The sequence below is a fragment of the Tamandua tetradactyla genome, chromosome 1 (assembly GCF_023851605.1).
Source record: "Tamandua tetradactyla isolate mTamTet1 chromosome 1, mTamTet1.pri, whole genome shotgun sequence".
NCBI classification, from domain to species: Eukaryota; Metazoa; Chordata; class Mammalia; order Pilosa; family Myrmecophagidae; genus Tamandua; species Tamandua tetradactyla.
In genome coordinates this window covers 15,934,663-15,946,902 of record NC_135327.1, presented here as the reverse complement: position 1 = coordinate 15,946,902, position 12,240 = coordinate 15,934,663, and the positions used below count along the sequence as shown (strand labels likewise).

Sequence of the window (12,240 nt, the reverse complement as noted above, 5' to 3'; positions counted from 1 at the left end):
GGCTCATAGCGTGCATTCCTCTTGATGAGTCTAGGCCTCTTCTCAGTCAGCCTCCCTGATGGGCTTGGGCCCCTGGGAGCCAGCAGGCACTGGGGCATAGCAGGCCTCAGGACCAAGTTCAGCCTTGCTTCCAGGGCACTTGAAGGGACTGGCTCCTGGGGTTGCTGTGTGCTCCAGGGTCTCACTGGAGTCACAGTTGCTCCACTGAGTGCCTGAAGTTCTGGCTACCTTTGTATGTCTTGACATTAAAAAACAAAATGCGGAGACAAATTGACTCCAACCTGATGGATGCAGTTCGGTGGGTAAATTCTTGGGGCAGGTGGTGAAAATTTAATGAGACAAAGAGAGTTTCTGCTTAGATGAAGCAAGGACTTGTGCAGTGAGGAGCAGAGAGTCTTGGCTAGATGGCTGGGGTGGTGGACAGCAGCCTGGAGGAGCCACCTCCTGTCTGAGCCTTGGCATGAGGGACCTGCATGGCCTCAGTGTGGGGCAGGGAAGCATGCAACCCATGGGGATGGGGGCAGGGTGTCAGTGTGCATGTGGGTCTGTGGCTCAGCAGATGCCTTTCTCGGGATCTTTGAAAATCTGCATAAGGACTAGCTGGAGGGGACTGGTCACCTTGGAGACATGTTTACCCCCAGGTCTCCCTGGAAAATCTGAAAGTTTTCCGAAGTGCATGCATGCCACGTTTTTGTGAATCGTGGCACACAGAACATCTGTCTCCTTAGGGCAGGGAGGGCAGCATTCATAGCCTAGAAGATGCCGGATTGCTCGGGTCCAAATGTGTCTTGGCACTTGCTTTCCACTAAAGTTTAATCAGCAAATGATGGCCGTGTATCCTCTGAGCTGGGCACAGGGCCACCAACGTATATGAGACACACTTTTAGCCTGTACATAACCAAAGGCCTTTGTGACCTACAGAAAACAGAGATGGTAGGCTCTGTTCAGGCCAGAAAGAGCCAGGGCATAGGGGCCCACAGCAAGAGAAGCCTGGAGGACGCGGGAAAGGCATTCCAGCCGATGCAAGTGCATGTGCAAAGGCTCAGATGCATGAAAGAGTGATGTGTTTGGAAAACAGTGCATAATGGTTCTCTAAAGCCAAAAGGGACAGGCTGTGGGGTGGGAGACGAAGCTGCAGAGACGGGTAGGTGGGACCAAGCACAAAGGGCTCAGAATTTGGGAGGAGGATAGAACCTTGGCTACTAAGGTATCGGGAGCCATCACAATGGCCAGATAATCCTGATTTTGGCAACCAAAGTTTTTCTTCATAGCAATAATGAGATTCATTTTTTCTACTCAGCAAATATTTATTTAGAACCTCTGTGCTTGAGGCATTACCCTAGGCCTGGGATACGACCTGCTGTGCCAAGACAGACAGAGTTCCCCCCACCCAGCCACCCAGGTCTGCAGTCATTAACTCGGAAGCCCTTACATGAGCTGATGACAGGCGTGATAGGTGCTTGACTGGGACTCCTGGGTGATAGAGGAATGGAGGGCAGTCAGGGGAGCCATCTCTGAGCAAGAGACATTTGAAACACGAGGAGCTGAGGCTCCAAGGTGGGACCAAATACGGTGGGTATGAGGAAAACAAAATGTGGGGGGAGCCAGATATCGGGAGGGCCAGGGTGAGGTGTTGTCCTGTATCTGCTACCCTCACACTGCTGGTGTCGAGAATGGAGTTGTCTGTATAGAGGGCTGGGGGCTTGGCTGGAAGGCTGGAAAACTGACCAGTCCAATCTCTCCTGCCCCCAGGAGTTGGGAGTGAGGTGGGACTCAGAGCTCAGGCATGCCTGCTAGTCACACTGCTTATCTGCTGTGACCTGGGCCTCAGGAGACATTGAAAAGCCAAGTTGAGTTCACATTTCCTCTTATCACATCTGGCCAGGCAGGTTCACTTTCCCCGTAATGACCGGCTGGCTCAGCTGTGCATAGGCACCCTGTGTGTGCTTCAGTGGAACTCTGGGCCCAGACAGTGCTGGGAGAGAGGCTGGATGGTCAGTCTTCTGCCAGAACTCGGTCCCTGGCTGTGGGCAGCTCCAGTGTCTCCTGGGAGTGGGGGGCGGTCATCTTCCAGGCCAGATCCTGGCGAGCACTACACACCCTGGCCCCCGGTGCCAATGTCAGCCCTTCCCACAGATGAGGCTACACAGCTCCCGATACTGTTACCCCCTTCAGAAAAACTTCCCCCCTGTAAACATTTTGAGCAGATTGAAGCTGGTTGTTCTGATCTAGAGTAGAAAACTCCACTAAAGCTGTACTGGCTTGGGGATATTTAGACCAAACGTATTCCTGAACTCTCCAGTGAGTCCTGTCTGCTGATGCTGGTGGCCATTGGCTTCAGCAGGCTGGCTTCATCCAGTCCTGGGAAGTGCTGCCCTAGACTGGTCTGAGAACCACTCAGCCTCCCCACCAGTGGCTGGGGAGTGGTAGACGTTTGGCCTTCCCTGCTGTGGGCCCATCTCTCTCTGATCACCAGAGACCAGGAGTCACTCCAGCCCTACACCAAGCTGAGCCTTAGATTCTGGGATGCAGCTATGCAACAACTCCATTTTTACAAAGAGAAAACCACAGCCACACAGCTGGTAAACAGCAGAGCTGAGATTCAAACTCAGGCTTTTCTGATTCCATGCTGACCTCTAGCTTCTGGACTCTCCCCACCGAAGGAAAGACTCAAGTTTTAGGAGAATGGGGAAAGGGAATTTGAAGCAGAGATCTTTCCTTTAGTCACCACAATGAGGACTCTATACCCATTCTTGGGTGAGAGAATGAATGGGAAAATGCTTTGAGTTTGGCAAGGGCTTTGTGAATATGGTGTGCTGTTATCCAGTTAAAGATGAGGGTACTGAAGTCCAGAGAGGGGATAGGGGCTGTCTTAGGCAGAGCAAGACCTGGAAGCCAGGTATCTGCCTTTAGTCTAGGACCTTCCTACTTTGGCTTCTCCCTGCAGACTGGACCCAGGGCCCAGCAGGATGCTGTGGGGCAGAGTGCTCAGTGAAGGCCCCACATGCCTGCAGGGGTGGGGGGTGGGTGGGCTACACAGTCACACACATATGGCTGCCACTTATCTGCCAGCAACCCTGGGAAAGTTATCTACACTTTCTGAGCTTTATGTACCCCATTGTAAAGTGTGAATAATTGTATCCCTACTTCCCAGGATCCTCAAAGATGCTGAACAGTCTGTAAATGACCCAACCTTTGGCTGTCAGCCTGTGTCTTGGGGCCACTGTCCCCAAGCAGCCTGTCTGCTATCACCCCATGTGGAGCACTGGAGCCTGTCTCCAGTGGACCCAGGCCCCGCTTCCCCCATAACCCTTGTTCTCCTGGCTCAGAGAAGTGGCTGCCCTTCTGCTGGAACACTACCCTTCTTAGGCTGGGAAGTTAGAAACAGTGAGTATGCCTGCCTGGGGAAGGAGGGACTGGGAAATTTCAGAGTGAGCAAGAAGTGACTTATCTTCCCTCTGAGCACCCAGAGCCCTTTATCCCTTGTAGGCGAGGCCAGCACAAGACAGGGCTGTCAGCTCCCTGAGCTTTTTCACTGTGACATCAGTTACTTTTGAACCAATCATTTCACAGTTGTTCCTCTGCTAATGAGGGCTCCTAGCTTTCCTGTAACCAGTGCAGGGTCAGCCTTAGTAGATATCTTTTGGATGGACAAGCATATGGATGGACTTTCTTTTAAATTACATTTTTCACTTTTAAATAATAATACACATGCAGTTGTAAGAAATAATACAGAGAAAAAAAAACAGAAATAATAAGTCTTACACTATCAACATAGGCACAATCCCCTGTTTTTCTTGCACTCATTGGTATGTGTGTATTTAGTACTATGCAGTTTTCTCACATATATATATATATATTCATGTAACCACTGCTACAATCAAGATGCAGAACTGTTCCATCACTGCAAGGATCCCTGTTGCCCTTTTATAACCATACCTACTTCCCACCCATCACCCACTCTCCCACCTCCCATCCCAAACCCCTGGCAACCACTAAGCTGTAAATCTCGGTAATTTGGTGATTTCAAGAATGTTACATAAATGGAATCAGAGAGTATAACTTTTGAGGATTGCTTCTTTCACAGTACATAATTCTCTGGAGATTCATCCAAGTTGTTTCTTGTATTAGTAGTTCATTCCTTTGTATTGCTGAGTAGTATTCCATGGTTTGGATGTGTCACAGTTTGTTTAAGCATTCAGCCATTGAAGGACATCTAGGTTGTTTTCAGTTTGGGGCTATTATGAATAAAGCTGCCATGAGCATTTCTTTATTAATTTTGTGTGAACATAAGTTATCTGGGATTTCTCTGGGATAAATGCCCAAGAGTGCAATTGCTGGGTCATTTGATAACTGATGTTTAGTTTTATAAGAAACTACCGAACTGTTTTCCAGAGTGGCCCACTGTTTCCCACCAGCAGTGTATGCGTGCGTGATTTAGTTTTTCCACATTGTCATCAGCATTAGGTGTAGTTGCTGTTTTTAATTTTAGCTGTTCTGATAGGTGTCTGTAATGATGCTCATTGTGGCAGATGGATGGATTTTGCTGTCTCTTGCCCATGGCCCTGGTAGCACTGGGCCTTGTTTTATGAATTTCCATTGAGCCATCTCTGTCACTTCTAAATGACTGGAAATGTCTTGGAGGCCGGGCCTGAAGTCGCTTGTCCTCACTAGAGGAGAGCCCTGGGAGTTGCTGAGATGGGCCATTGGATCCAATGCAGTCTCTCATAGCAGGTGGCTACTGCTGTTTGAAAAGCACCTTCTGTTTCAAGCAAAAAGTTCCGCATCTGAGAAGCAAGTGTTTTGTGCTCCTGCTGTGGGCCAGCCCTAGGTTGGGGTATGAATGGGATTCAGAGATGACCTTGAATCTCACTTGGTGGAAAAGAGGGAGTTTGACCAGGCAATAATGGAGTCTTGAGTAGAGCAAACTGATGTATGCCCTGGCTAGGATCCCACATAGGGAGGGGAAGGAGAGGTGGGAAGAAGAAGATTGGAAGGTGGTTAGCTGGGTCCTAAAGGATATGTTGGTTTTTGACTAGACAGGGAGGGGCATTGTAAGCAGAGTGCACGGGAGAGAAGGAAGGAACAGCAAGTCTCTCCGTGAGCTTAAGGAAAGCAAGGCTGACCATGCCTTAGCTTCCTTATGACCTGCTCTGTTTTCATTGCCACCTCAGGGACTGCTTCCTGAGTCTTCAGACCAAGTTCAGCCTCTGTCACAGCCGTGAGGTACCATACACCTTGCCATCTAGCCCCTGCCCCAGAAGTGCACATATAAGGTGGAAGGTGTCTTTGATTAATGCTGGCATTCCCCACTAGACTTGGTCTTACGTGAGGGTGGGCAGGACCTGTGTCTCTCTGTCTTGGTCATTGCTGGATCTGTCCCCAATCTCCTACTCCATAAATCTCCTTGAATGAGTGACCGAAGCCAAAGCTAGGTGAGGTCAGGCAGGGCCTCAAACTTGGAAGAGGCTTGAGAGGGTTGGGGGCTCACCTTCTCCCTTACCTTCCTCTCACCTGTGTGCAGGTTCATCATGCCTAGTGGCGTATAAGAAGACCCCGCCACCGGTCCCTCCACGTACCACATCAAAGCCGTTCATCTCAGTCACAGTCCAAAGCAGTACCGAGTCTGCCCAGGACACCTATCTGGACAGCCAGGACCACAAAAGTGAGGTGACGAGTCAGTCGGGCCTGAGTAATTCATCGGACAGCCTGGACAGCAGTACCCGCCCACCCAGCGTGACGCGGGGTGGAATCACCCCAGCCCCTGAGGCCCCTGAGCCGCCCCCAAAACATGCAGCTCTGAAGAGTGACCAAGGGACGTTGACCAGCTCTGAATCCCTTCCCGAAGCCATCCCCAAAAGGAAACTGTCATCGATAGGAATACAAGTAGGGGCCCCTTTTGCCTCTCCTCAGTCCACCCCATGTACCTGCCTGTGTGTAATTACATCTGGCGGGGCCCACTAGGTCTTCTGGGCAAAGATGGTTCGTCTGTCTATTTTGGGGGGTCAGCCCCGGTGGCCAAACCAAATTCCACCCATAGCCACGCCTACCTTGCATTCACCCACACGTGCTGTGGGGTCTGCTGCCATGGGCACTTGTTCCTGCTCTCCCAATGGGTTGTCCCAGAGAATGTAGTTACACTCAGCCAGCCATCTCCTGTCCACTGTTTGCCTGTCCACTGTCTGTTCGTCCACTCCACCCTTTGCCCTGTCAGCCAAACCTCGGGAGGCAAGACTGGCCTAACAGTTGTCTAATCCAAGGTCAGCTCGGGCACGGAGGCCACAGCCCCGCTTGACGGCGGGAGCAGCATGGAGTATAGACACCGATGGGCCAGGGGCCCAGGATCCAGGGCCCATGAGCCATGGGTGTTGCTCGAGGTTGCCCAAAGCCCTCTCGGGCCTTGGGGACAGGTAGGTGGCTCAAGGCACCAGGCCTGTGTCAAGTTGAGAAGTGTGGTTCTGGTCCCAAAGCCTCCCCCTGTGGAAAAGTGTCCACGCAGACAGTTGCCCAGGCCTAGTGGCCAAAGCCAGCAAAACCCCTTGGAAGCTGAACTCGCTGCACATACATTGCCACAGCACTCAGCATGGTGGGATGTGCCAGCTTTCCTCTCCATGGCTTCACTTCCCCCCTGCGTGCATGCAACATAAATAATCTGCCTTTTGTAGCCGATTTGTGGTTTCTAAGAGTTGCTCTAAATTCCTAGTGAGAGCACCCTGCAGTCCTCCCAGAGCTTGCCCTGACCGGATACTCCAGATTAAATTAGAGCATGCTTGGGGCAGTGAGAGGGGACAGTTATAGTAGGCTGAGGGCATGTTCCCAAACCCAGGGGGTCAATCAAGGAGGACAGGGCAGTGTTCATATGGCTGAGGGCTGGCAGGGAGGTCCATTCCCTCAGCCACCCCTGAGCAATGGACATGGCCAAGTTGATGGCACAGCATCAGAATGAGGGGAGGAAACGTGGAACACAGAGGGGCACTGAATGGAACAGTGTGAGGGCAGCTGCCAGAGAAAACTAACCAGTTTCTTGCACTTGCCTGGAATTAGCCCCTCCCCTGCCCCCAAGAGATTAATTCTGAGCTTGTTTCTCCACTTACGGAAGAAGAGAGTGGTCCAAGAAACTCTCCCGACTATGTTCTGCGCTTCTTCATAAGGCTCTAGCCTTGGCCCGTACAGCCTCTCCAGGTGGGATACTTAGGAACCCAGAAAGGCCCAGCCTTTGCCCCTTGGGCCTGCCCTGGGCTCACCCTTCCCTGGATTCACCCCCACCCCCATCTCCTGCTCTTCTTGCAGCTGCTTGGAGATGTGGTAATGCTGTTTTCCCTAAACTATTCTTCCTGAAAGGAAGAGGCAGCTGCAATCTTGTGGCAAGGAAGACCTTAGGGCTCAGCCCCATTGTCCTGGAAAGCCTCCCTGGCCCCTGCTTCTGCCCATGAAGCCAAGAGACTGGAGAGTCCCCACTTTTCTGAGAAAACCCTGACACCCTCATCCCACCTCTGGTGCCTCAAGACTTGGTCAAGTGTGGGCTCTGTCATTCGTGAGCAGTGATGGGAGGGCTGGCCAGGCTGTTCCACAGCCAGGCACCTTTGCTCCAGGAAAAAAGGAAGGCCCTTGGATCACTGCTGCCATGGTTTTTTCCACTTCACAGGAATACAGAGAGAGAACAGTAGCTTTCCGCTCAGTCCTGGCCCTTATCCTTCTTGTTGCTCCCCAGGCCCAGTGTTGAGGGTGAACTTGGCCAAGGTGTCAAGTCCAAGGAACCAGGGATGGCATCCCGTGCTGCCCAGGGACCTTGCCATCTCTTGCCTTGGTGGCAGTTTTCAAATCCAGAACTGCTGTCTGAAGTTTCCCCTTCACACAAGCGCCTCCGGCCTGCTCCAGGCTTCACCCGCAGGGTCAGGGAAGTGATCTTTGCCTCAAGAAAGCCCCCGGCTTCAACTACACCAGATAACGGCTGTGGCTTTGTGTGTGTGTGTGTGTGTTTTCTTTCTCTTTCGTCGTCCTTTTTTTCTCTTCTCTCTGATGCGTGTAAAGGAGAGGACTAGAAGGAACGGTTCCCACTTCTCGGAGGACAACGGACCCAAAGCGAGCGATGTGATGGCACCCTCCTCAGAGTAGGGAAAGCCAGTCATCTCCACCCATCCCACCCCCGCCCACCTGCCTCCGCGCGAATGAGCAGTGCCCGGCTTAACCTGGTCCGGCCTTGGACCCACGTGCAGTGTCCGCATGCCTCGTGTCCGTCTGTCCACACGTCTGTTTGTGTCATCCCACTATTGTGAATTTCAGCAGCAAGTGTTGTGTTTGTTTTTATTTTTGTCTTTGTCTCCGTGCCGTTGCTGTCGTTGTCCTTCAATAAGGTTGACTGCATTCAGCCAGTGCCAAAAGAGGAGCCCAGTCCCGCTACCAAATTCCAGTCCATCGGGGTTCAGGTAGAGGACGACTGGCGGTAAGTCGCATAGAGGTGGTGGCTGCTTCTCCCCTCGCTCCCCTCCCTCCTGCTCTTACCTCTCCTGCGCCTTCTCTTCCTGCTCTCCCTAACCCACTTCTCCTGGCTGGATTTCTAATAACCAAACTGGGTTTGGGGTGCGGGTGGTGGCGCAGGCATGGGAGGCTGGGCAGGTGGGCGGGAGCACTTGCTCCGTGAGATTAATCAACCCATGGGGGCCAAGGTGGGCTGAGATGTGGCCCCAGCTACCCTGATGTCAGTGGTCTTGCTGGCCCCACTGCAGTAAACAGGCAACCTTATGACCTTGTCTGTATGTGTGTGTGTGTGCGCGTGCGCACGGATGTGGGCGGGATGGGGCAAGGGCTGAGCCGAGAATGAGATGGGGGCTGTGGGACCCGCTTCAGGCGCATGGTGAGCAGACGATGCATCTGTTTCTCTGTCTCCCGTGTGTCCGGGCCGGAGTGGCCTCTGATCTCTGGTCCTCTTGGTGACTCTTACCCCTTCCTTTTCCCGCCCTCTTTCAACCCTCCCCACAGCAGCAGTGCCCCCTCGCACAGCATGTCCTCCCGACGGGACACCGACTCAGATACCCAGGATGCCAATGACTCGAGCTGTAAGTCATCTGAGAGGAGTCTCCCGGACTGTACCCCACACCCCAACTCCATCAGCATTGATGCCGGCCCCCGGCAGGCCCCCAAAATTGCCCAGATCAAGCGCAACCTCTCCTATGGAGACAACAGCGACCCTGCCCTAGAGGCGTCGTCACTGCCCCCACCTGATCCCTGGCTTGAGACCTCCTCCAGCTCCCCTGCAGAACCAGCACAGCCAGGGGCCTGCCGCCGAGATGGCTACTGGTTCTTGAAGCTACTTCAGGCCGAGACAGAGAGGCTGGAAGGCTGGTGCTGCCAGATGGATAAGGAGACCAAAGAGAATCACCTCTCTGAAGAAGGTAGGTGCTGTATAGACAGGCCCCTGGGTGGGGGAGGAGGGGTGTAGAGCTAGTCCCCCAGGTTCCTGCAGCCAGCCTCCGAATGTGGAGGGTCTCTCAGGCCCTTGATTAGCTTAAGGACGAATTAGAAATATGTAGGGAAATTTGATGTAAATAAAAGGGAAGTGTTAGGGGTTGGAGGGCTTGGAAACAGGCCCCTAAGAAACTCCAGGCTGACGCCCCAGGAGCTACACCCTGCTCTGACCTATCTCAGCCAAAGCCCCAGTCCCCAGTGCGCATCCCTCCGCAGAGTGTTCCAGCAGGCCAGCGCTTCAGAGTGTCTTGGTGGGATACACCCAGCATCCCACTGACTGCTCATGGGTGGGACCCAAGGAAAGCACACCTTTTCATGATTCAGAAGGAGCTTCAGAGTCACTGTTTTTCACAGTCCCCTAGCCAGGTCCCACCTTTGATGTCACACCTATGGTGTATGGGGATCTGTTGTGAGGTGTGCACGTAATAACTTTTTTAATAGCAGTATTTTAAAAATCAGAACAAAGGCAAGGATCAAAGACACTAAAAGGCTTCTAACAGAAAATATTCAGCCTACTGCCCTAGCTTAGCCTTTCCCCACTTTCAGCCCTTATTAATTGTATATTCTAGTGTTTACCTTCATAATTCTTTTAAAAATACTTAGTTACCTTATGTTTCTTACTTAAAAGTAATCATCATTATGTGTTTGTGTTACAATAGATGAAGATTTAACTTTTATACATCCCCAGTTCCCCTGCCCCCCAACCCTAGATTATATCACAGTTTTTGGTTAAGTAACAACCAATATTCCTACTTCACTGCATAACCTAATAGTATATTATCATCTCATTTTTTTTTGAAGCTTGTCCAACAGCTCACAGCTGATTTTTAGCAAAATCTGGATTAGAATCCATAACTTCTAAACATACGTCCTGCATATCTTCTTCAATACTACTGGAATACAGCATGAAATCACCCCTAATTTACCTGTTTCGTTGATTAGGATTTTTGGATATAAGGCTTTCTTTTTCTTTTCTTTTTTTTTATTAATTAAAAAAAATTACAAGAAAGAAACACAAACATTCCTAACACATACACTCAGCAATTCACAATATCATCACATAGTTGCATATTCATCATCATGATCATTTCCCAGAACACTTGCATCAATTCAGAAAAAGAAATAAAAAGACAACAGAAAAATACAACAAACAGAAAAAAAAAAATTTTACATACCATACCCCTTACCCCTCCCTTTCATTGAATTTTCTTTTTTATACGTTTTCCCTAGAATGAATGTTACCATATTTTTTCCCTATATTCCACTAGATCTGCCAACCCTCATTAATATAATTTTTGAATATGCAAATATATCAGATAATCCCATGATTTCCTGCCCTCTGTCCTCTGGTCTGTTCTGGCCTGGTTGCTTCCTGAGCCTGCTGCCCAGCTGCTGTCCCAGGGCTTCCCCTTTTATCACCTGGAACCACCCTTGGCCACTTTTCCGTGATGGACACCCTGCTTTTTGGAAGCCATCTTCTTTCTTGATTTAATCCCTCATTTGCTGGGGCACATCTTCAGTTAGCTTCCTAAGAAACAGTGCCTCAAAGAGGAATTTTTGTAACCTTGTGTGTCTTTATTCAGACCTCACACAGTTTGGCTTCCATTACTTCTGGTAAAAAGCTCGATACCATTCTGAGTCTCAGTCCTTTGTATTTTATATCTCTGGAAGCTTTTAGCATCCTCAGTATAACTCTCTTGTGAAATTAAAGTATTAAAAAAAAAATCATCTCTTCCGTTTGCCCTGTTTCTCTTGTCCTGAAATTCCTATCAGTCAGATGTTGGACCTGCTAGATTGATCTTCAGTCTCTCATCTTTTCTTCCCTCATGTCTGTCTTTTTGTTGTACTTTCTGGGACATCCCCGCCCCCTCCCCCCCACACACACACACTCTACAGTAGGTTTATTGACGTAAAATTCACATACCATACAATTTACCCTGTTAAAGTAGATTTTAGTATGTTAACAAGACTGAATAACCATCACCATTGTATCATTCTGTAACAAAACACTGTACCCACTTGTACCCAACAGCAGTTCCTCCCAGCCCCCCAGCTCCAGGCAACCACCCGCTACCTCTATAAATTTGCCTATTCTGGATATATTTTATTCGTTCATCAGTTTTTGGTCATTTGGGTTGTGTCCACTGTTGCACCATTATGGATACCGTTGCTGTGAACATTTGTGTACACGTTCTTGTGTGGACACATGTTCCATTTCTCTTGGGTATATACCTGAGAGAGGAACTGTTGGGTCATATGGTAACTTTAACTTTTTGAGGAACTGCTGAACCGTTTTTCCAAAGCGGTTGCACTATTTTATATTCCCACCAGAAAGGAATGAAGGTTCCAATCGCTCCACATTCTCACTGATAACATGTTATGATCTGTCTTTTGATTACAGTCATTGGATTGGATGTGAAGTGGTAGCTCACGGTTTTGATTTGCATTTCTGTGGTGCTTAATGATGTGACAACTGTACTATGCTATGAAACTAGTTGTGATTTCTGTTGGTGAAAAAGTCAGAAGTACTGCTGATATTAAACTAAAGTAGTTTGCTGTTCATCCAAGTTTAAGGACATCCTGAATTCTATCTATGCATTCCTTGGGGAAATTCTGGGAGCCCCAGAAAATTCCTGCTGTAGGATGACTGGGTGACATACTAGTCCTCTCTTTGAATGTGGGAGGGGGATGGAGAACTTGAAATGTATCTTTTCTTTGTAATCCTTCAGAATCTTCTTCAGAAAAGAACCTCCATCTGCTTGGGAGGCAGGGGGT

The 12,240-nt window shown here is 49.9% G+C and overlaps 1 protein-coding gene across 6 annotated transcripts in view; it reads left to right on the top strand.

Annotated features, from left to right (window-relative positions):
• The window catches only part of DLGAP4 (DLG associated protein 4), a 173,586-nt gene that overhangs the window by 130,161 nt on the left and 31,185 nt on the right, over positions 1–12,240 (top strand). For 3 of the 6 annotated variants that reach the window (XM_077169663.1, XM_077169674.1, XM_077169703.1), the window contains 4 exons: positions 5,525–5,886; positions 6,261–6,410; positions 8,355–8,443; positions 8,980–9,392. In XM_077169663.1, coding sequence (XP_077025778.1) covers positions 5,525–5,886; positions 6,261–6,410; positions 8,355–8,443; positions 8,980–9,392 — 1,014 coding nt within the window. The remainder of the gene's footprint in view (positions 1–5,524; positions 5,887–6,260; positions 6,411–8,354; positions 8,444–8,979; positions 9,393–12,240) is intronic. The other 3 variants (XM_077169684.1, XM_077169696.1, XM_077169693.1) reach the window with 3 other exon arrangements.